Source organism: Onychomys torridus, chromosome 20 (genome assembly GCF_903995425.1).
Source record: "Onychomys torridus chromosome 20, mOncTor1.1, whole genome shotgun sequence".
NCBI lineage: Eukaryota > Metazoa > Chordata > Mammalia > Rodentia > Cricetidae > Onychomys > Onychomys torridus.
The window spans coordinates 27078018-27101584 of record NC_050462.1 but is presented as its reverse complement, the minus strand read 5'-3'; the positions used below and the strand labels follow the sequence as shown (position 1 = coordinate 27101584).

The window sequence follows — 23567 nt, the reverse complement described above, 5'->3', positions numbered from 1 at the left end:
ACTTTCTTTTTTTCAGTCTGGTTCTAACCTAAGTCTCTGGACTATCCTGCCTCTCTAGGTCTTGGTCCTCCAGGCAGTGTCAGGGGTGAGCTCCCTCTCATGGTATAGGTCAGAAGCTGGACCAATCATTGGTTGGCCACTCCCACAATTTCTGTATCACCTTTACTCCAGTACATCTTGAAGGCAGGACAAACTGTAGGTCAAAGGTTTTGTGGCTGGGTTGGTACGTCCCTCCACTGGAAGTCTTGCCTGGTTACAGGAGAGGGCCAGTTCAAGCTCCTCCATTGGTAGGAGTCTATCCTCATAGATTCCTGGGAGTTTCCATTGTGCTAGGTTTCTAGCTCTTCCTAGAGATGCCCCTGATTCCAGTTGTTTCTCCAAGTACTCTATCCCTCCATCCTTCCCCTGCCACCAGATCCCTCCAGTTCCAATACCCACCTCCCATTGAGACCAGACCACTCTCCCATCCATCAAAGGGGAAATAGAATTGACATCCTTTTAACTTCTTAACTCAGAGGAATGGCGAAAAAAGAATCACTTTTCTTCTGTCCTCTCTGCTTGGGGTGGCAGTGGGTATTTTTTCCCTCCCTGTCACTGAGAATGAATTTACCAGCCACCTGAGTAGAGGAACCACTGCTCACTTAAGCCTGTGATGCCCCTGGAGGAACTCAATGTGCTCCTCCTAGACTCCCTGGTACAATGGCCCTTGTGCCCTTGTGTAATTGCGTTGCTGGGGGCCCCAACTCCTCATGCAGGGGCACTTCTTACCCCTCAGTTGTCCCAAGGCATTGCGTTCACACTGTAGGCAAGTTGGACGTTGTACCAGTTTCCTCCCTAAACCCCCACCCCCTCGGTGTGTGTGTGTGTGTGTGTGTGTGTGTGTGTGTGTGTGCACATACGTGGGTGCAAATGAGTGAGAATGGATATATGTGTGTCCTAGCAACTTTTTGGAGGTTAGAGGACAACAGTCAGGAGTTGGATTTGCTTCTGCCTTGTGGAGGCGGGGCCTTCCTTACTGTTTGTGCTATGTTTTGTAAGCCTGCTAGCTGCCTGTGGTATTCCAGGATATTTTACATCTCCATCTCCCATTCTGCTGTAGGAGTGCTGGGATTATAGATGTGTAACACCAACATGACTGTTTTACACAGGTTCTAGGGCCCCAGTGTGAGTTATCAGGCTTGTATGGGGAACATTTTTCTTGCTGAACCATCTTCCTGCCACAGCTTTCCAATTTCGTTTAGTAACTTTTTATGTCACATGGAGTTTTAGTTATTGCAGGTAAAGTATTCCTTCGGTGCTGTTGATTTTCTCCATTGCCAGAATTAGAATACCATGCATATGAGAACCACTTTCTACATTACTTTCAACATAATGGGATCATTGAATGCAGAAAACCAGGTTTTTTTATTTAGGAATATCTTATATTCTTAGGAGGTGTCTTTACACTCAAGTTATATTACTCAGCCTCATATCCAAGATAGTTTCTTTTTTCATTTAAATTGCTTTTTAATCCCCCCCCCCCCCCCCCCCGCCCCATCCACTCCTCTTCCATCTCTGTTCAGAAATGGAGGCAGGCCTCCCATGGGCATCAACAAAGCAAGGCACTTCAAGTTAAGGCAGAACCAAGCTCCTCCCCCTTCATCAAGGTTCCCAAAAGCCAGTTTAAGGGCCAGGGACAGGTCCTGATCTCACTGATAAGAGTACCACAAACAGATCAAGCTACATAACTGTCACTCACATGCAGAGGGCCTAGATCACTCCCATGCAGGCTCCCTAACTGTTGGTCCAGTCCTTGAGCTCCCACAGGCTCAGGTCAGCTATCTCTGTGTATTCCCTGTCATAACCTTGACCCACCTTCTCCCTTTCTTCTTCAGGACTTCTGATCTAAAACCTAGTGCTTGGCTGTGGGTCTCTGCATCTGCTTCCATCAGTTACTGGGTTAAATCTTTCTGGTGACCATTAGGGTAGTCACCAGTTACAGGAGATGGCAGGTTCAGGCACACTCTCCAGAACCTGGAAACAATCAAGACAGCTTCTTGCTTTTTCATTGATTCAGTTTGGGCCAAACTAGCTTATTGGTCTTTTGAAACGGTATTGTAAGTGAAGGTCAAAATCATTTCAGAACCATTTTTGCTTCTCCTTTGTGCAACAGTGTTTAGCTTAGTACAGTCCAAAGTCTTTTAATAAAAGATATCCTTACAGTCAATTTACTATTAAGTATTAGAACAAGTACTTGATTAAGTTCTCTTTCTTAAAATATGAGGTTGATGTTTTATTTTTTCAAGAAGTGACCCATTGAGTGGCAAACTTAACCAGGACATTGATTTTAACTTCAAACATGGGTTCTATCCATTGATGTTTAAGTGGGAGCCCAATTTTCTGCTTTTACCTTGTGTGTGTCATGAATTCTTCTCTCTCAGGTTAAAATGACTCAAGTTATATTGAGATTCAATAGTGTGTTCATTGTGTGAAAATACAAATATCAATTCGAAACTCCGGAATCATAGCTTGTATTTTCCTTTGAGATGACTTTTCGCCCTCGACAGTTGTTAGTTGCTATGGTTTCTGTGCACCTCACTCTGTTAGGTTGTGTAGCACTGTCAACCTATGTCTAATGTTTGCCTTTAAATATCTTCTTGCAATTATGTGAAAATTTTAGTTGGGGACTTTTAGGGTACATTTTTAAAAATAAAATTACATTTTAATTTTTCCCCCAGTGCCTGATAGTACACCAGAAAATGTTACTTATAAAAATATTTCCTTGGGAGAGATTGATATATCCTTTCTTTTTAGGGTGCATTTGTTTTATTAAATCACATCTTTAATTTTTTCCCCAGTGCCTGACAGTGCACCAGAAAATATTACTTACAAAAACATTTCCTCGGGAGAGATTGAGATATCCTTCCTTCCTCCAAGCAGTCCAAATGGAATCATACAAAAGTACACAATTTACCTCAAAAGAAGTAATGACAATGAGGCAAGAATTATAAACACAACATCTCTGACTCAGAACATTAGAGGTAAAATATAATTCTGCTGTTTGATATTTCCCTTTATATTGACAGCATGGCCAGAAAAGATTAACCTAACATGTTAAAATAACTTAATTTATATATATATACTAGGAATAAGAATTCTTTTTGGCAAAACAATGTGGAAATTTATAAGTCGTATGTGAAAATACTCTTGGTCTGGTGTTTTCTACAGTGTCTTTTACCTTGTATTCATCAACAGAAGGGATTTTTTTGTGTGCATGGTATGTGTGTGTATGTATGTATGTGTGTGTGTGTGTGTGTGTGTGTGTGTGTGTGACTGCACACATTTGGAGGCTAGAAGACAATCCCAGGTGTTTGTGCTCATATGCCTCCTTGTTTGAGGTAGGATCTCTTAGTTGTTTGCCTCTGACCTGAATATGCCAGGTTAGATAGCCTGTGAGCTTCTGTGGATTCTCCTGTGTGTACCTCCCATCTCACCTTGGGAACACTGGAGTTACACAGTACAGTGCCGAGCTTTACTGAGAATTCAAACTAAGGTCCCCAGGATCGCACAGCTACTGTTTACCCCATCTCCACAGCCCCAGGTTAGGACTTTCAGACTGCTAATCAATCCTAGTTTATTTAGCTCTTACTTTTGAAAGAGTGTTGAATTGAGAGTTGTTTTAATTGTTTACCTACTGCATATTGCTAAAGGACATGTTATTCCTCTGCGTTAATTTATCTATTTTCTTTCTGCCTAGGACTGAAGAAATATACCCATTATGTGATCGAGGTGTCTGCTAGTACACTCAAGGGTGAAGGAGTTAGGAGTATGCCGATAAGCATACTGACCGAAGAAGATGGTAAGACTGCTGTGTACTGATACACTTTGTTAATATTTCAAGGAAACTATGGAGATGAGATTGGGATAATGTGACCATAAATTGGAGACATATACAGAATGAAACCTAGTGTAAAAATTCCTTTCATCTAAACTATCGACTATGCACGGTGCTGGTACTAGAGAGAGATTTCACTGTTATGTTGTAGGAGCAGCTACAAAAGTTAGATTTATATTGAGAAAAACCAGAAACAGTCTTCATTTATTTTTTTAAAATCAACTGTACTAGGTAAATTTAAGTAACAACTTTATGGGAGTTTTTAAGACCCACATTTTAGGTTGAATAGTGTGAATATTATAACCCAACAGTTTTCAGCATTTTTATGACATTTACAGAAGTTTTGGAGTAGGATTTATGCAACTTTCAACATGTTTTAAAGTGTTAGGATTAGCTTATTCATACATTCAAGATAATTGTTTTAGATTTCTTTTAGTTATTAGCCAGTATGCTACCAATGAATGTTAATATTCTTTTTTTAATGAAAAATAGATTCTTCTCTCTTACAATACATCCTAACCACAATTTCCCCTCCCTTCACGCCTCTAAGATCCCCCATATCCCCTCTCCCCCACATCTGCTCCTCTTCCATTTCTTTTCAGAAAAGAACAGGCCTCCAAGAGACAACAACCAATATATAACACAACAAGATACATTAAGACAAGGCCAAAGCCCTCACACCAAGGCTGCATAAGGCAACCCAATAGGAGAAAAGGAGTCTCAAGAGCAGGCAAAAGAGTCAGAGACACACCCGCTTTTACTGTTAGGAGTTCCACAAAAACACTAAGCCAACCTCCATAACATATACCCAGAGGACCTGGTACAGACCCTTGCAGATCCTGTGCTTGCCACATCAGTCTCCCTGATGTGAGCCCTGCTTAGTTGAATCAGTGGGCCATGTTTTCATGATGTCCTCCATCCCCTCTGACTTATACAGTGCTCCCCTTCCTTGGGGTTCCTTGGTCTCCGAGGGGAGGGACCAGATGGAGACCTCCAATTTAGACTCTCTCTCTGTGTAATGTCTGGCTCTGGGTCTCTGTACCTGTTCCCATCTCCTGAAGGAGGAAGTCTCTGATGATGACTGGACTAGTCCCCTATCTGTCAATATAGCAGAATATCATTAGGAATCATTTAATTGATTTTTTTTTTTTTGACCAGTCATGTTTGGTTCTACCCTAGGTCTCTGAGCCATCTAATCTATGGTTCCTGGACATCCAAGCAGTGTAGGACATGGACTCATTCTTATAGCATGGGCCACAAGTTAAAACAGACATTGGTTGGCCACCTCCACAAGTTCTGGGCCACCATTGCCTCAGCACATCTTGTTGACAGGGCAGAATATAGATAAAAGGTTTTGTGGCTAGGTTGGTGTCTAGGTTTCTCTCTTGGTGGCCAGCAGAATAATATTAAACATTTACTCATGTACTTTCCAAACCTGAGTAAAATTAACCTTGTTGCTGAGATCACTGCATTGATACTTCAACAAAACACAAGCACATATTAAAGATCATTAAAAATCACTCTGAGGGAAGTGCTTTGGAATAGTTTTTGTAGTTTATGCTTTATATGTTATATATTTTGACACAATTGGCTTTTAAAAAGATTTATTTATTTATTTTATGGATATGAGTGCTCCATCTGCCTGTATGCCTTCATGCCAGAAGAAGGCATCATATCCTACTATAGATAGTTGTAAGCCACCATGTGGTTGCTGGGAATTGAACTCATGACCTCTGGAAGAGCAGCCAGTGCTCTTCACCACTGAGCCATCTCTTCAACCCAACAGCTGGCTTTCTATGTAAAAGCAATTCTTTCTTTCTTTCTTTCTTCCTTCCTTCCTTCCTTCCTTCCTTCCTTCCTTCCTTCCTTCCTTTCTTTCTTTCTTTCTTTCTTTCTTTCTTTCTTTCTTTCTTTCTTTTGGGGATGGTGGTGGTTAAAGCCTTAGAGAGATTGGAGAAATACAAAAGCTACCAGCTAACCTCACCTCACCAGCTCCACAGCTTCCAAATAGCACAACTTCCTGTCTATCCAGGCTTATATGCCTTGCTTTTCTGTCCTTTCATTGGCTCTTAGCCCAGTTACCCTACTTCCTTTTCCTACACAGCTCTGTCACAGTCTATCTGTCTGTACAGACCTGAAGGTCTCTATTTTTGGTACTGGGATTAAAGGCGTGTGTCACCACTCTTGGCTCTGTTCCCTAGTATGGCCTTGAACACACAGAGATCCTGCCTGCTAAGGGATTAAGGGCATATGCTGCCTGACTTCATGTTTACTTAAAATGGCTGGCCTGTAAAAGCAATTCTTATTATCATGTGGGGTCACTCAGGTCATTAAAAATAGGTTGTCAAGGCAAATGTTCATCTGAATTCTTGGCCCAATTGTGTATTCACTGAGGAACAGAGAGAAAGACAAAAAAATCCCTTCTGCCTTTCCTGAAATATTTCAGCAAATGACGAATGGCCCCAGGGAAGTTGGCTTTGCTGAGTTAGACACTTTGAGTCGGAGAGCTTTCAGAGTAGAAGTGACCTATAGTAGACAAGTATATAAACAAGTAATTTGTGTACTTTTAATTACTGGCAGAAGTGCTTCCAAAAATTATTCACTAGGAATGAGGAGGAATTATGTTACTCCAGGGCATCAGGGAAAATAGAGCTAAGCAGTATGTCTAAGGAAGAGCTGAGGGAAGCCGGGTGAAGAGGTATGAGTGAGGCGAGATCATGCTAGTAGAAGACCCTTCATGTGTTCTGCTGATCTGAACAGCCTGAAATGATTATTCTGTAAAAGGTTTTAATTTTTAAAAATTCATTTATTTTTAGTTTCTACTATATTTAGTGTGTATGTGTGTATATATTCACATCTGTGTGTGTTACACTCCTTGGAAGTCAGAGGTCAACTCTTGGGAATGAGTTATTTTCTACTATCATGTAGGTTCTGGGAATCAAACTCAGGATATTAAGCTTGGCAACTAGTGACTTTATCTGCTGGTCACTATCGTTGGGCTAAAGTTCAGTTTTTCTGGATTGTATTTGATAATAGAAATGCCCAAAGTATTAATAAATATTATAATATATTAATATATAATATTGTATATAATATATTAATACTTTGGACATATATTTTTTCTGGCATTCTCCCCAAGAATCTTAAAGTTTATTATAGAATAAAAATGTGGATGTTTGTATCTAAATCACTTCCAGTTTGTGACTGGCATCCTTTTTTTCTAAAAATAAATGGAAATTATCTTTTAGAAAGTTGATAAGAGAATAGTTATAGGTTTGCTTTGATAAGTGAGAGAATGTTCTCTCCTAGAAGTGATTGATAGCACAGGGGACACATGTCTATGATGTGCAGACTCATGGGATAATCAGTATTCAACAGCGTTTTCCAATGTAGTGCCATTGAAAACACCAAAACAGAAATACTGACTATATAGCTGTCACCACGTCATTCACTCATTTTATAAAACAAGCCATTCTCTGCTATTTCAGAGTGATTCTAACCATTTTCTTATTCATGCACTATACTGCTACACTGGTGTTTCCTGTGGGATCCGTTCAATTATAAAGATTCATTAATCAGATTTTGGTCTTATTTAGTATTTTCTGACACATCTAAGGTTGAGGAATGCCATTGGTCTGGGTGAGGGTAGTCATTCTAATTTCCATTAAACTCTTATTCTTTTTGTTCTTTGAATGTATGACACCTTTTTTTTCCCCTCCCAACTCTTCATTATCTGGGGAGAGCTTTACTATGTGATACGTTTATTCACCCCGATAAAACATTTGCTTTTACTAGAGGATGCTAATTTACCAAGATGTTCTTGATCAGTCAATGAGTCACTGTGACAGACCCGTGTTGTATTTTTTCATGAAATACTTTTTTCCATTGAGTCACAGGAGCAGATGTTCCAAGAGCACCATGAAAATCTTCTTTCATCGTTTCATCTGAACGTAAACAATCAGGCTCTCCTGTCTGTGGAGAGAAGTGCTGAACCCGATTCCTTTACCAAAGAATTTATCAACCCAAAAACCCAACAACTATGCACTTCCATTTTCACACTTTCCATATATATTTAATGAAATGTGTCATTCTTTGTCACAAATTTTTAGCTCCTGACTCTCCTCCTCAGAACTTCTCTGTGAAACAGTTGACTGGTGTCACTGTGATGTTGTCATGGCAACCACCCGTGGAGCCAAATGGAATTATCCTCTATTACACAGTTTATGTCTGGTAAGAATTTTTTTGGAAGTAGTTCTGAGAACAAATATTAATGTGTAATATAATAGGAATGTAGTGTTTATTTCAGAATGTGATGCCACATTAGGGCCCTGATTATTAATAGGTGGGTTCAAATGCCTTTTATTAAGAAATAAGTTTACCTCATATTATGCAGTACATCAGCAAATAAAAATCTTTGCAACTAACACAAAAAAATTACGCTATGGAAAACTATACTAAAAGTATATTCTTGAAGGTCTGGATAATCAACTTACATGATTACAAATGTATAATTAAAATATTTGAAACTTGTAAAACAAATGCTTTACACAAATATTTTCACATTTTCTTACATAAAATAATTTCGATTGAAATATGAATCAAAGATATGCTTTTAGATATATTAAGGCCAACTTTCCATTGATGGTAAGCAGTGATTTACTGGTCACTTTAACTTTAGTTACTTATTTATCCTTCAATTTTGAAAATGATGGCATCTAAAGTGTGTCTCATATGAGTTTACAAACAGCTATATTGCTTTAAGACAACCCAGGAGACTAGAATTCTCCTTTTGATCTAATTTATGTTATTTAAAAGAGCCCACCACCCATGTAATACATTTATGAGACTGACGTGCTACCTACTGAGCTAACGAGGCACCTTATCTAAACTAACCAAAAGACAGAGAGAGAGCATCCAAATTAACAAAATCAGAAATGAAAAGGGGGACATAACAACAGACAATGAGGAAATCCAGAGAATCATCAGGTCATACTTCAAAAACCTCTACTCCACAAAACTGGAAAATCTAAAAGAAATGGATAATTTTCTGGATAGGTACCACATGTAATACATTTAAAAGACATTTTAAATTATTTCAACTTATAAAATAAAATTTATACAGTATTTTGTTAAAAAAAATAGATACTTCCTAGAAATGTAAATGTGAATTTGAGAAGAACCAGCATTGGAGAGATTACCCCATTTCAAAAGCTTTTCTTTACTTTCCTAAATTAAGATTTCCCCTAATTCTTCTGTAGACCTTGTATATACTATTCCTTAAAGTTTACCTTTCTTACATAAATACCTGATTTCTGGTTCTTTTGTCTAGTTTTGGTGACACTGGGAATATTGTGAATTGCTAGTGAAAAGGAAGTAATAGAAAGGAAGAAATGATTCTACTCCATCCATTATTCCACTTAGTTTATTCATTAATTCATTCATTCATCATATCTCTAAACCTGTAAACAAGACACTATCAACACCCTGTCTCAGTGAGCCTACTGTAAAGAGAAAGCTGGATTGTATACTCATAAGCAAACAATGGAGAAAACATCAAGTGAAAGAAGAGAACTTCGTAATGTTGTCTTCCTTTATGATCTGAGTAACAAAAAGGCACCTCTGGTCTTGCATTGATCTACAGAGAACTTTCCAATAGTAGGTATTGACTCTACTCCCCTACCCAAACCTCTTGGCCATGGGAAAACATGATTTGTCATTTTGAAGACCAGAGTGTCAGGTTTGATAAGAATTATGGAATCAGAGGAAAGTAAAATTTTGACAGAGCACTCATAAAGCTCAGATACCAAGTCATGAAGACAATCTGGTTGTCCATTTTAACTTAAGAGTTGCCAGAGCATTCCCAGCACAGAGATGAATTGTAGAGGGTGAAATTGTTAGCAGGACACCAGGAAGTAGGTTATTCAAAAGTCTAGGCAAGAGATAATATTGGCAGTGGAGGAAGGAGTGGGCAGCATTGTGCTAAATTTAGAAAGAAGAGCCCAGTGGACTTGGTGATGCATTGATTGGTTATAGGAGTAAAAATTTAAAAAAAAAAAAAAAGAGATGAATCAACAGTGGCTTCCTGATGTTTGAACCATGCATCCTGAATCCTGAATTTCTGATGTTTTAGTAAAATGTAAGTAAAACATCTTCTTCTGTGCTTTCCCCATGCCTCTCTTCACAAAGCATCTGGGAGTCTCAGCATAATGTACAGTACAGAGGAGCTAGAGAGCATACTAAGGTGTACGGCTGTATCAGATTTATATCTTTCTTGCCTTGGATGATGATGATCTATACTTACCACCTATTCTAGGAGCATGACTATAATTCTAGTTGTCTGTCTTTAATACGGAAGTGTATAAAAGTAGGAGGACGTGGCAAAAATGGGCAACTGCAGATATTTTATATTTAACATTCTAGCAAGGTTAGAGTCTCGTGTTATATAAAACAAGACTTTTATTCTCAATAACTTATTCACTATGCTTTTTGTAATGATGTTGAGGACTGTGGGGACGTTTGAGGCAACTCATGCTTTTCACATTCCATGGACTTAGCTTAATTTTTCTTGGGTAAACAATAAATTCAAAGTTCAATTCCTCTCTGAGAATACTTATTCTCTCATCTTTGAAGAGGTATTTCTTTCCTGATTCCTTTCAAGATAGACCTGAACACAAGGGAAATTTGGTGAAAGCCGCGTGCAAGTGTCTCCAGTTGAGGCTCTGTCTGACACTGATGTACAGTTATAGTTCCTGTTTGGAAAGCTCATATTTTCTGTTTTGTCCTTGATTTTCTCAAGACTTACCCAAGTCCCCAGGTCCCCTTGGCCCTCAGATAATAGACTCTTTCGGCTGTTTGCTCAGCCCCAGTCTGTAGCTGTGTGGTACCTGCAAGGTTCCTCCACATCTTCCAGTCACTCCAGGTAGTTGGTTCAGGACCCTGGAGACCTTGCTGTACAGGGTAGCACACCATGCTGAGATTTTCAAAGGGCTTTAAAGTTTTTTCACTGCTGCAAGAATAAGCCTCTTTACATGGGGTTTCCCTCCCAAATCTACTTCTGTATTTGACACTCTAATATGACTAGCATATGCCTCTCAGTCAGATCTCTCAGGAATTTTTTTTATCATGACTGAAAAGAATATTCATTTTCCTTGACAGATGGCAAGGGATCCTGTGTGTATGTGTGTGTGTGTGTGTGTGTGTGTGTGTGTGTGTGTGTATTGTACATGCATGTGCAGTGCATATATGTGCTTGCTTCTGTGTAGTATGTATATTCCTGCTATAGAAGGCCAATGGGTTGTCTCCTTCTGTCCTTCTTATACTATTTCCTCGAGATAGATTCCTTCACTGAACCTGATCTCAATATTTGAACCAGACTGGCTGGCCAGAAAGCTCTCAGTAGCTGCCTGTCTCCATCCACACTCACCCAAATGTAGAGCTTCCAGGCTCACAGAGCCATGCTCAGCTTTTTATGAGTATTGGGGATTTGAACTCAGGCCCGCATGTTTACAGAACAAGAATTCCTGTTGACTGATTCATCTTCTCCCTCTGGGTTATGAAATTTTTGGGTCTTAAATCATACAGGATTGGTTCTTTTCATTAATTGATTAATTAAAAACTTATGTGTATGAATGTTTTCCTACTTGGATATCTGTGTACTACATGTGTGCCTGGTGCCTGAGGAGGTCAGAAGAGGCCATCAGATTTCACCCCCACCCCCTGCCCCAGAACTTGAGTTATAGATTGTTTTTTAACTTCCATGTGGTTTCTGGGAACCTGCCATTTCTCTTAACTCCTGAGCCATTTCTCCAGGCCCTCAGATTGACTCTCAATATGCAAAAGGTAAACAGAAAATTTGCCAGCACACTTGGCTTTGCTAATCACAAACATAACGATGCACACACAGATACAGACAAAAACAGACTTAGCATGTCTAAATACACTTACATAGAAATCTGCTTTGTTTGTGGCTGAACTTAAGACAGTAAACTACCATTCACAATTACTAGAAACTTTATTATATATTGGGTAGGTGAGTAAATGAAAAGTATAGTTTCAAGGTTCAAAGCTTAATCTTCACTCTTTTAGAGTGTTTGCCATATGAATAATGCACTTTATACAACTAATGGTTACTTTAGTGGGGTGATTATTTTACACAAATATAAAGCAAAAAATACAATATATTCAAGAAGATAATCTACATAATGAAACATATATGAATGATAATGAAGTAGCTAAAAATGCATTTTTAATTTCCAGCAGTTACTTACTGAGATATTTCTTGTAAGCTTTGGACAGTGTTGCTATGAAGAGGTGATAGTTTTTGATTTTTGCTTCTTGATGACTAATGATTTGGAGAACTTTTGCTATCATAAGTTTAATTGAGAAGATATGGTGCAGGTATCATCATTCATTACTCACGGATTTCAAGTTAGTGAGACATAGGATTGAATCCTAGCTCTGATACATACATAGTCATCTGTGGTTCCCTTAAAATATTAAATCTAAAACATTTAAATCTAAAAGTGATGTGTGCTATGTGGAGCAAGATCTCTATTCCAGGCTTCCTGTATCTCCCATGATTCCAAATTTCCATCATTCTATATATTTTAATAATTCAAAATCCTCATAAAACCATCCCTTTGGATAGTCTTGCTTTCACTGTGTTTTTGAGATGAATGATTTTATATTTAGCATTCTGGGTGACTCTTCTCCTTGTCATGAATATTCCTATACAAAATTGCTCATGAGGATTGATGTGTAATCATTCTGTTTCCACTACCATGTTAGTCACAGTTTGCAGATGATTTATTCAGAAATCTGTCTTAATCTTTTACAGTTTAAAATAATTTGTTCCTCTAAACTTTTCATCATGAAATAATGCTCATCATATCAAGAAGATAAAGCAACATTTTTTTCTCCTTTATGTCAACAAATTATATGTTTTCAATGATGCACAGTCCTTGCTGAGGGCAAATACATTAATTAAATAGTTTTATCAGAACACTGTACATTTATTCTTTCAATGCACTTTGAATTGAGACACAATGTTCTTGTAAAATCATACAAAGCTAATTTACTTGCTATGTTCTTGAATGCAGCTTGGATTTGTTTAATAATTTTGTCTCTGTGTGTGTCAGTACAATTGAGAGATAGTTTTCTCCAAAATTGTTAAGGGATACCCTAAAAAGTATAGGTAAAAGACTATGGAGTAAAAGTGATATTGTAATTCTAGCTTATTTTCTTTCCCAAATACTATGAGGAGCAATACTGAACCACAGTTTGACAGATATATGTCAACACATATATAGAAATAAAAATGTATAGAACCTCAAAGTGGCTATAGATTTATTAAGTATGTAATAATATGCCAATGTAAAATAATTGTAAAGGATTTGCTTCAGGCCATTGATTGGATTTTTACGACAATTCTAATACAGCTCTTTATTAAATTTGTGGATCTAAAAATTTCTAAAAGTATTATAAAAGCTAATCTTTATACATGACTGTATGATATAAAACTATGCATAGTACCATTTTTGCAGTTATTACAAGATTTTCATCCTATTGAAATATTCTAGTAGAATAATGCAAGTAATACCAGTACTTGAGAAGTTGAGGCAGGAGAACTATGAGTTCAAGGCCAGCATGAGATGAATAGTGATATCATGTCTCAAAAAAATACCTAAAGTTTAAAACACTCAATATAAACTAACACTAAGCATGGGAATTTTCTTGACTAGACTTCTCATTTTGGAATGTTGGTGGTAAAGATAGGTGAATGAGTCAGAGAGTGTTTAAGCAAAAGGATGAAGTCACCATGACTCTTAAGAGGTTGGAAGGTAGCATTATAGGATGTAATATAGTGCTATGTTGAGTGACTGAAAGAAACAACCTTGGGCAGATGGGGTAGCTGAGTACATGATCAAACACGAGCTCTGTGGGGTTCCAATAAATGAGAAAGTGAATTAGCAAACATTATTTTATATTAGGAAGAAAGTGATTTCATAAATAATCAAATAAATGAATATTAACATTATTCGGGTTATCAGTACTTAGTGAGAAAAGGGACAAGTCTAGAATATTTAAATAATAAAAATAGTTCAGAAAATACATTCAGAAAACAACCATTAAGTTAAAACTACCCACATAAAATAAAATATCAACTGATGAAGATGAGAATTAAGACTGCCCCCTTTTATTACCTCTCAACCTTGACTAGGAAAGTGTACCTATCCACATTTAAAGATGTGGGGAAATTTGTTTAGTTCTAGCCATGTAATTTGTTATTACAGATGTTTGTTTGTTTCTTTTGTAGGAAACTGTTATTTACCATGGGCTTGATATTCCAAGAAACAATGAAATTGGTAAACAAGGAATTGGTCTCACGCTCTGGAACAGTGGTTCTCAACCTGTGCGTCACAGCCCCTTTGAGATTGAGTGGCGCTTTCACAGGGATCACATATCAGATATCCTGCATATCATATATTTACATTGGGATTCATAGGAGTAGCAAAATTACAGTTATGAAGTAGCAATGAAATAATTTTATGGTTGGGGTCAGCACACCATGAGGAACTGTATTAAAGACTGCAACATTTGGAAGGTTGAAAACCACTGCTCTAGAGTTAGCTTTTGGTCTAGGTGCCATAATTCATTCAGATAATTTACATGTAAAAATACCTAATAACTTTATCTCTAAGATTGTACTAATACTAATTTAAGATATTTTCTTCAAATAGGTCATGAGTGAAAACAAGGAAACTACATGGCATATTTTTTCAGAATGATTCCAAAGTAAATTAAGATTATTTTGAAACACAAAATAAAAAAAAAAAAGATTTTAAAATATTCTGCCAAGTTTAGAATTAAACTTAGTAAAAGAATTACAGATGACGACCTTTACATTTTTTTTCACAATTTTAAAATTGAGTGACATAAATTTGTCTGTTTTAGAGATTCAGTATTGAGTAACATTCATACTCCTTAACTACAATATGCCCATGACTTTGCACATATAGGGGTTAGATGTGCCTTTCTAGTCTTTCCCCCTGCACATTCCTCTCAACTCCTGGTTCTACTCATAAACTGTGTAGTGATCTTTCAAGTGAACAATTTCCTGCCCCTCTGGCCTTAACATCTCTTCCTTTCCTATCCTTTGGCCATAATTAATTTAATTATTCATCACTTTAAATTTTTTCTTTTGGTGTTTTTTGGGGGAAAGGTCATTGTCCTGTCCTTTGGAAATCCCATTGTTACTAATGAAATATTTTATGTTTAAATTGCTGCTTTCTCTCTGATTTGAGGATAAAATTTGTTTCTAATTATATTGATGTTTACCATAGTGCCTCATACAAAGTAGATGCTAAGTAAGTCTGGGTAACTTCTCTTGAATGTTGGTTTTACATGATCATCTTTATATTAGCAAAGGCATCTATGTTTGGGACATTATCTAAAGACATACACGATTCTCTTAGAAGACTATAATAGGAGACAGGTAAGATATGTGACTAGATTATTTTAAAAGTGTACCACATGTTACAGATAAACAGGAGTACACATACCATATCACTTATGGTCAGGGACATGCAAACAAAAATTAGAAATTTTTATCAATTTTGGCTTGTAGGAGTTGAGAAATTGATAGTATCCAAATCAATATGAGAGTTCATCCAATGTACACTCTCAGATATTCTTGATATAATTCTTAAAATAATTTAAATTTGGAATCATAATTATCGAGAAGCAACAATAACTAAGACAATTATTCAACCCATTTGGATTAATGATCACAAAATTTAAAAAGCAGAAATAAAATGACCATAATAAAGAGATTTCTGTTGAAAGATGGCCACTGGTTTAACATTAGTAGTAGCCAAGGAAAGAGAAAGCAAGATAATCTGAAGGTTAATTAAGAGAACAATGGTTGGCTGGGCGGTGGTGGCGCACGCCTTTAATGCCAGCACTCGGGAGGCAGAGGCAGGCGGATCTCTGTGAGTTTGAGGCCAGCCTGGTCTACAAAGCGAGTTCCAGGAAAGGTGCAAAGCTACACAGAGAAATCCTGTCTCAAAAAAAACCAAGCCCTGCCCCTCACCCCCCAAAAAGAGAGAGAACAATGGTTGAGTATTTTTGGTATGCCCGCATTAAGTAGTTACAAACTAGAATGATGTCAAATAATTTTACTAACATGTGAGATGATACAATTAACATAAGACACACAATAATACATATTTTATATATGAAAATGAAACATTATAATGGAGCACATACACATTCTATTATACATTAAGCTAATAAGTACAGAACAGAGAATTGAAACCTAACCCAGCTAACACCAAATGTATTGCAGTGGTGTCAAAGCTAGAAAGAGTGACTCCTCCAGGCTACAGATTTGCTCACTGATGGCTCCTCGGATGATATACTTGGTCCTGAGAATTCTGTGCCACTCATGACCTGTTAGCAGCTACTAAGAGCCAGGAAAACAGGATGATCCTCAGTGACAGTCCACTTCCGTCTCCACTTCCTCTTTGTTCTCAGTTTTACAGTAAACCACACAAGGGAAATTGTGAGCTCTTTGAATTTATATATGTATACTTATTTTCTACTTAATTTCTTAAAACACTGTGACGCTGCTTCTGAGAGAGTGTCTGATGGTACTGTTTGTTTCCAGTCTCACACTCACACTCTGAACCCATACATTTCTTTTCTCTCTATCCTAAACTATGCAGTTATTTTTCAGGTACCAGTGCTTACATTTGTATTAAATTGATGCTTCTGTAGTAGCAAAGGCAGACTGAAATGTATCTCTGTGAATCACCATTAGTTCACACAAAATCTATTATTCTCTCAAAATTTGAGGATTCCTATATTTCGTTGATAAAGGAGAATTTTCCATTCAGAGGGAAAATTTACTTACTTCTTGCCCTCCCCTTTCTTTCCTTCTTTGAAGCTTCACAGCTTCCTTTTTTTATTTAATTTTTTTTTTTATTATTTTACATACCAACCACAGTTCCCCCTCCCATCCCTCCTCCCCTTTCCCCTATCTACTTCTCCAAAAGAGTAAGGTCGCTCATGTTGAGTGAGCAAAGCCTGGTACATTCAGTTGAGGCAGGACCAAGCCCCCACCTCTGCATCAAGGCTGAGCAAGGCATCCCTCCATAGAAGGGACCCTTCTGTTTCTAAAGAAGAAAACCATGAGAGTACGTGAGACATCTTTTTCTGTGCTCTTACTCTATTCCCTTACATAATTTTTAAAATAATTTCATTGTTCTTAGAATGCACATATTTTTTTTCAATGAATATCTCAGGACCACTACATAAGTGTTTTTTTCCTGGATATAAATACTCATTAATACTCAGTTCAAAACTATGGGAACTGAGTTAATGTGAGTGAAATAAAGTAATTATATTGCTTTACTAGTGCAACATTTTTATTTTTATTTTTTAAAATTACTTCTTCCTCCTAAGATTTTGATGCTTACTTGGAGAATTCTGAGTCAGTATTTAGTCAGTTTATTTCCTAGTCAGAAGTGACATTTTAAAAGTGCTTTAAAGATTTTAATTAAATAACAGATGCCATTTCTGTTTTCTTCTTTTTTGTAAATTATATACTCTAAGTTGCATTTCTATTAAATAAATACATAATAAGTATCAAACTCCTTTTTTTGGATATCAGCACTTGGGCTAGGGGCAGGTAGGAGGATCAAGAGTTCAAGGACATGATGAGTTTGGAGCGTGTCTAAGCTACACAAGACCCAGTCTTAACAGAAACAAAACACAAGAAGACACTACTGCTCAGTATTGTCTATTTACATATTTGGGTTGGCTTAGAAGTAAAACTCACTCTTCTATTGCATATGAGAGATGGACTTATCTGAGAAAATGATAACAAAAATATGATCTTGCCAACATTAGAAGGAAGAAAGTATGTGAACAACCAAAGCAGTGGGGTGTGAAGTGTGCTAAAGTAACTGAATGCAGAGTATTTTGGGATGTCTGGTTTGATCTTTTGTTACAGTGTCAAAATAACTGCTAAAAGGGGCTGGAGAGATTACTAAGGGATTAAGTGAGTGTACTGTTATTGCCTAGCGCCAGAGTTCAGTTCCCAGCACCCATGTTGGGCAGTTTGAAACCAATTGTCACTCCAACTCCAGGGCATCTGATTCCTTCTGCCTCCCCAGAAATAGGCACACATGCATACACATAATTAAAAATGAAATAAATACCTGAGCAAACAGAACAAATTAAGAAAGGAGATTATTATTATTATTATTATTATTATTATTATTATTATTATACTCAGAACTCATGGCTTTAGAAGTTTCAGTCGTGGTGCATGATTTTATAGAACATCTCACCTCACGGCTCCCAGGAAGAAGAGAGAGCTACACAGAGCTTGAACTAGCTATTCTCTTTTCTACATTTATTCTTTCCCGACCCTTAACCACTGGGATGATGTCATCCACTTTCACACCCTCTCCCCAGTAGTTCATCGTCTCTGAAGACACACCCTCATATCCAAGGTCGTGCTTTTCCTACGTGTGATGTAATCCAATGAAGTTGCACTCTCCCCAGATTCACTAAAATTGGCCCAAGCCAATTGTAATTATAAACACTTAACACTTGGTTGAATTACTAAATATACTTGGAAGCTAATGAAGTTAATTTATTGAAGTATTCTGATATTTGATCCTTTTGATATTTCAGAATAAGGGGCATCTTTATCAAGTTAAGCCCATAAATTACTATATATGAGTGCTACATATTCTTGATGTAGTAATTCCCCCAAAGTATCTGGTGGCATTTAATCCAAATGCCAGTTTTAATTTTCCTCTGTCTCTTTTAGGGATAAATCATCATTAAAAACTATTAATGCAACTGAAGCCTCACTGGAATTGTCAGACTTGGACTATAATGTTGACTACAGTACCTATGTCACAGCTAGTACCAGATTTGGTGATGGAAAAAGAAGAAGCAGTATCATTAATTTCCGAACACCAGAGGGAGGTGAGTTCTCAAAGATCTCAGTCAATTCAAAGAATATTCAGCTCAAAAATAATATCAAATATCAGCATGTGCTACTAAGCCTAACAGCCGCCATTAGCTGGAATGTGAAACTGCGTCTACTTCCTGTCTGTGTAAGGTTGGGAAATCTAAGTATCTGTCTGTGCTTCAATTTCCCATTTGAAACAGTGTATGACATCACAGGGTTGTGATGAGGAGCTAGAGAGTAAGATCTGTGGATGGATTCAGCACAGGACTTAACATGTCATCAACGTTTTATCTGTTGGCTAAATGTAGAAAAATAAATTAACTGATGTTGACTCTGTCTGCTTTTATTAATTCAAGACTGTACATTAAAATAGGATTTCATATTCATGTACTCTGCTAGAAACTGGCAACAGTGTTATCTGCAAATCAAAGGCAATGGCAATCTTTTAGAGCCAAGATAGTACTCTATGAGTAAGAAAGTTCCCTCTATAGATATTATATGATAAAAGTGTAGAAGGAAAGTCTGGTGCATGGTATGCATTTCATTTTTGACATTCATGTAGATACTATTCCTAATTTAAGATTTTCAAATATGATTATTCCCATTTTTAACTTATCAGCTGTTACAAATTTAAACACTTCAGTTTAACTTGTAGCCCTGAATGCAAAGTTTCTGAATTGTTTGTTTTATAGCACCCAGCGACCCTCCCAAAGATGTGCATTATGTGAATCTCAGTTCTTCATCAATAATTCTCTTTTGGAAACCTCCTCTAAAACCTAATGGCATCATACAATATTATTCTGTTTATTACCAGAATACTTCAGGTACTTATGTGCAGGTAAGAGCTGAGTATTACTGTTTATGTCCCTAATATTGTTGATATTGTGGACTATTTATATTGATAATTGTGCATAGATGTAGTTTATAAAAGTCTCATTGATGTATAAAATAGTGGTGGAGAAAAGTCAGATACTTTTAAATTTTCTGCCCTCTCTCTGTGTCTCTGTGCCTCCCTTCCCTCTCTCTCTTTCTCCTCTCTTTCTGTATCAGCTTTCTACATGTTTACAGCAGTGAAGCTGGTATCACATAAAGAGACTTCAATTTTATTTTCTCCAAGAACTTTTCTCTTTAAACAACAATGGTTTCATTTACTCTCATTCACTTCTTAGCTGAAAACACATTTAAATTTTGTTCACATACAACACAGTTTCAATGGTTAAATATTTTTGCTTTTTTTTTTAAAAAAAAATATTTTGTGATAGGGTTTCTCTGTGTAACAGTCCTGGCTGTCTTAGAACTTGCTTTGTGGACCAAGCTGGCCTCAAACACAGATATCCCCCTACCTCTGTCCCCCAAGTGCTGGGATTAAAGGCATGCACCACCACTGCCCAGCACATATTTTTAGTTATTTCTTTTAGTTTTTGAGATTATGATATAATTACATCATTTTATCATTTCCTTTCTTTCCTCCAAAGCCTCCTATATACCCTTCCTTGCTCTCTTTCAAATTCATGACCTCTGTTTTTCAGTCATTGTTGTTACATACATATATGTATGTTATATATTCCTAAATACGTAAACACAACCTGCTCAGTCTGTGTAATGTAACTCATACATATATTTTCATGGCTGACTGTTTGGGTTTAGATAGCTAATTGGTGTGTTTTTCCCAAGAAGACTAATTCTCCTACTTTCTGCATTGGTTCGTTGCCTGTAGTTCTTTCTGTAGGGTTGAGGCCTTGTAGACTTTTCCCATCTGCTTGGGCATTTCCATTGATGTTGTCCTTGTTCAGCTCACATTTGGGAAGTCACATGGATTAAGACTTTGTGGGTGTGTCTTCTGACATTATCCTCAATTGAATTTTTTTTTTAATTGGGAAGAGAGTTTTTATGGTTGCAATGATATTATTATTGCTTAGCATTGGCTATAACAAAGACAATAGGCATATGATTATTAGTCTGCAGAATGTAGGGTTGGGACTGTGGTTTTCAGAGGGGAATTACCTGGGATATGAATTTAGTAGTAATAAATGAGCCAAGATGAATTTAATTTGGAGAAATGTTTTCAGTTTTGTCCAGCACAGTTACATGATTTCTCCAAATTAAATATTTTTCAGAATTCTAATATATAAAAAAGAGAAAATTATGGTTGTGTGGTTCAATCAAAGACAGGGGAGTTAGAATATAATCTGAGAAACATGAATTAAAAAATACTGTAATTTGCAGAGTAAGGTTTTTACTGGGAAAAATGACTAAATTGATGGTGACTTGGCAGTCCCTATTTCAGAGTGTCTTTCTAAAGGAAAGAGAAGGTAGATAGTCTGTACTTTGCAGTGACTGAGTTCCATTTGTTATTCAGGACACTTAGCTTAGAGTCAAGACTTGTGATTGGATGTCTCTACGTCTAGGTTGCAGTATGGCTTGCTGAGCTCATAGGTTAAAGACAGAGCTTTGCAAATCATCTCAGGCAAAGGCAGCAGACCTCAATAACCAGAGGTCAGGTCTTGTTCACATGCTGTTGTCTAACTGGAGTTATATAACTCCATACCTAACAGGAAACTAATTTATAAAAGATGTATAAATATAGATGTATGTTTAATTATAGGCAAAGATATTTTTAAACAAACGACTTAAGAACAAAGAACAAAAGAAACGTCTGTTTTTTTTTCCCTCTGTACATCAAGCAGATCTTCTGTCCCTTTTTGAAGATTGAAAAGAAACAAGGCAATTATTTCTTACCACAGAGTCACCCACAGACTCAACATTATTTCATTATGCCATGAAAGATGTTCAACATGAAGATTTTCCTTTTTTATGCATTTAAAAGAGGCATCACAAAATTGTTTGTGTAGTTTGAGATCTTAGCAATGGTTTCACTTCTGTCCATTATACTTGGAGTTGGTGCAAAATTACACAGTTTAATTCTCTTTGTCTGCAGCTGCACCTCAGTTTTGAATATTTACCTATGGTTTTAGCACAATCATTCAAGTCTATATATTCGAACCGCATATATAATATGATCCCACTTTCAACTCATCAGTTTTAGAACAGGTTATCTCCTATCAAGTAATTTTAAGAATGCTTTTAAGTGTAACAGCTGCAAGAGGGCACAGGCTAACGATCCTAAAACTTTTCAGGAGACAGACTCATGTTGCTTGACAATCACTCAGGCTTTAATGCACTCCTAAAATTAATGTTCAAAGCAGCATATCAACTCTATCTTTTTTTTTAGTTGGTGGAAGAAGTACTTGGAATGAAAAATTATGTAGCAGATTATGCATATAGCTTTTATCTTCTGCTTTCTCCCTCCCACGGAACTTTGTGGAACACCCCCACACTTAGCATGCTTTATTTACCTCCTATTCCAGACATCTGGTCCATGTTTTAGAATCCTTCTGTGATAGCTAATGCATTGAAAAAATGGGACATATGATATTTATATTCCATCTATGTTCCTGGAACAGATTCATGTATAGGTTAAATGAAAAACAAATATTTTAATTGAAATAACATTAGAATTATTGCCATGGAGCAAGATTTTCAGCACCTAGCTAAGATTCAGAAGCACTTGAACAGGAACTGAAGCCATCTTTTCTTGCTTTCTTGAGGAGTTTAAGCTCTTTGCTACTGCTAAATGATCTACCTTTATTCAGTTATCACACATTGTGTTTAGTAGAGGAAATTACCACTTACATCATTCAATTTCTACTATGTGTCACATTTTCTTAATAGCTCTGACAGAATGCCATATACATTTAAAAGTGCTAAAATATGTTTGCTTAATACTCAAATTAGAAAGCATTTGTGGGATACCTTCTGCCTATATTTACATGAATAAAGTGTAGGGTTTAATTAGATAATTTGAGCCAAAAGACATTATGAGGCAAAAATAAGATATATGAGGTATAGAAATTAATGAAATGGTCACTTGTATAATGTATAAGATTTTATGAATTTGTTTCATGTCTATGCATGTTAAGTCATACACCCAACTGGAACAAATTTTGGGTGAATCAAAATAATTCATTCCTTATTTGTGATGTTTAATAGATAATTTGAATGAATTCTACTTCAATGAAAAACTAAGATTCATTCTAATAACCTTCTAGTAATTAATACTTTTAAGTTGTGATTACATCAGCCAGTTATATTATGTGTACAGATATTTTATGTATACAGTTATTCTGAGTAGTTATTGTATGTGTACAGTTATTCTATGTATACAGTTACTCTATGTGTACAGTTGGTGTATTAGAAGGCATCCAAGCTCATAAATTACATTTTATGAGGAATTGTTACATGGCTTTAACATGTCTATTCTCAAATAAGACACCACAAAAATCAAAGAAAATCTTTTGTTGTACTGACAGATAATGTGCTTTATTGTGGTTAAGCACAATATTAATTGGTTTGGGTGTATCCTTGAGTCTAATCCTCAATAACTCTCTATAAAGAATTATTCTCTATAAAGTGGGAAGAATTATTCCTATTTTATTGTTAAGGGTCAAGAGACATTGAGATTAGATTTTAGTCCAGCCCTGCTTTTCTATATTTGAGTTTAGGTCTGTAAGATTTAAAGTAATTTGTGTAGAGTGTATTGTAGCTGGAGAGTTTCTCTCCGGGTCCCGCCAAGCCCTGGCAGTCCTGCAGCCCACTTATAAAGTAAACACACAAACTCTTATATTATGTAAACTGTTCGGCTTA

The 23567-nt window shown here is 36.6% G+C and overlaps 1 protein-coding gene across 1 annotated transcript in view; it reads left to right on the top strand.

Moving 5' to 3' along the window:
* Nucleotides 1-23567, top strand: part of Ptprq (protein tyrosine phosphatase receptor type Q) — a 188430-nt gene that overhangs the window by 46064 nt on the left and 118799 nt on the right. The window contains exons 15-19 of the mRNA XM_036170023.1: nucleotides 2838-3020; nucleotides 3737-3838; nucleotides 7984-8104; nucleotides 18717-18877; nucleotides 19556-19701. Coding sequence (XP_036025916.1) covers nucleotides 2838-3020; nucleotides 3737-3838; nucleotides 7984-8104; nucleotides 18717-18877; nucleotides 19556-19701 — 713 coding nt within the window. The remainder of the gene's footprint in view (nucleotides 1-2837; nucleotides 3021-3736; nucleotides 3839-7983; nucleotides 8105-18716; nucleotides 18878-19555; nucleotides 19702-23567) is intronic.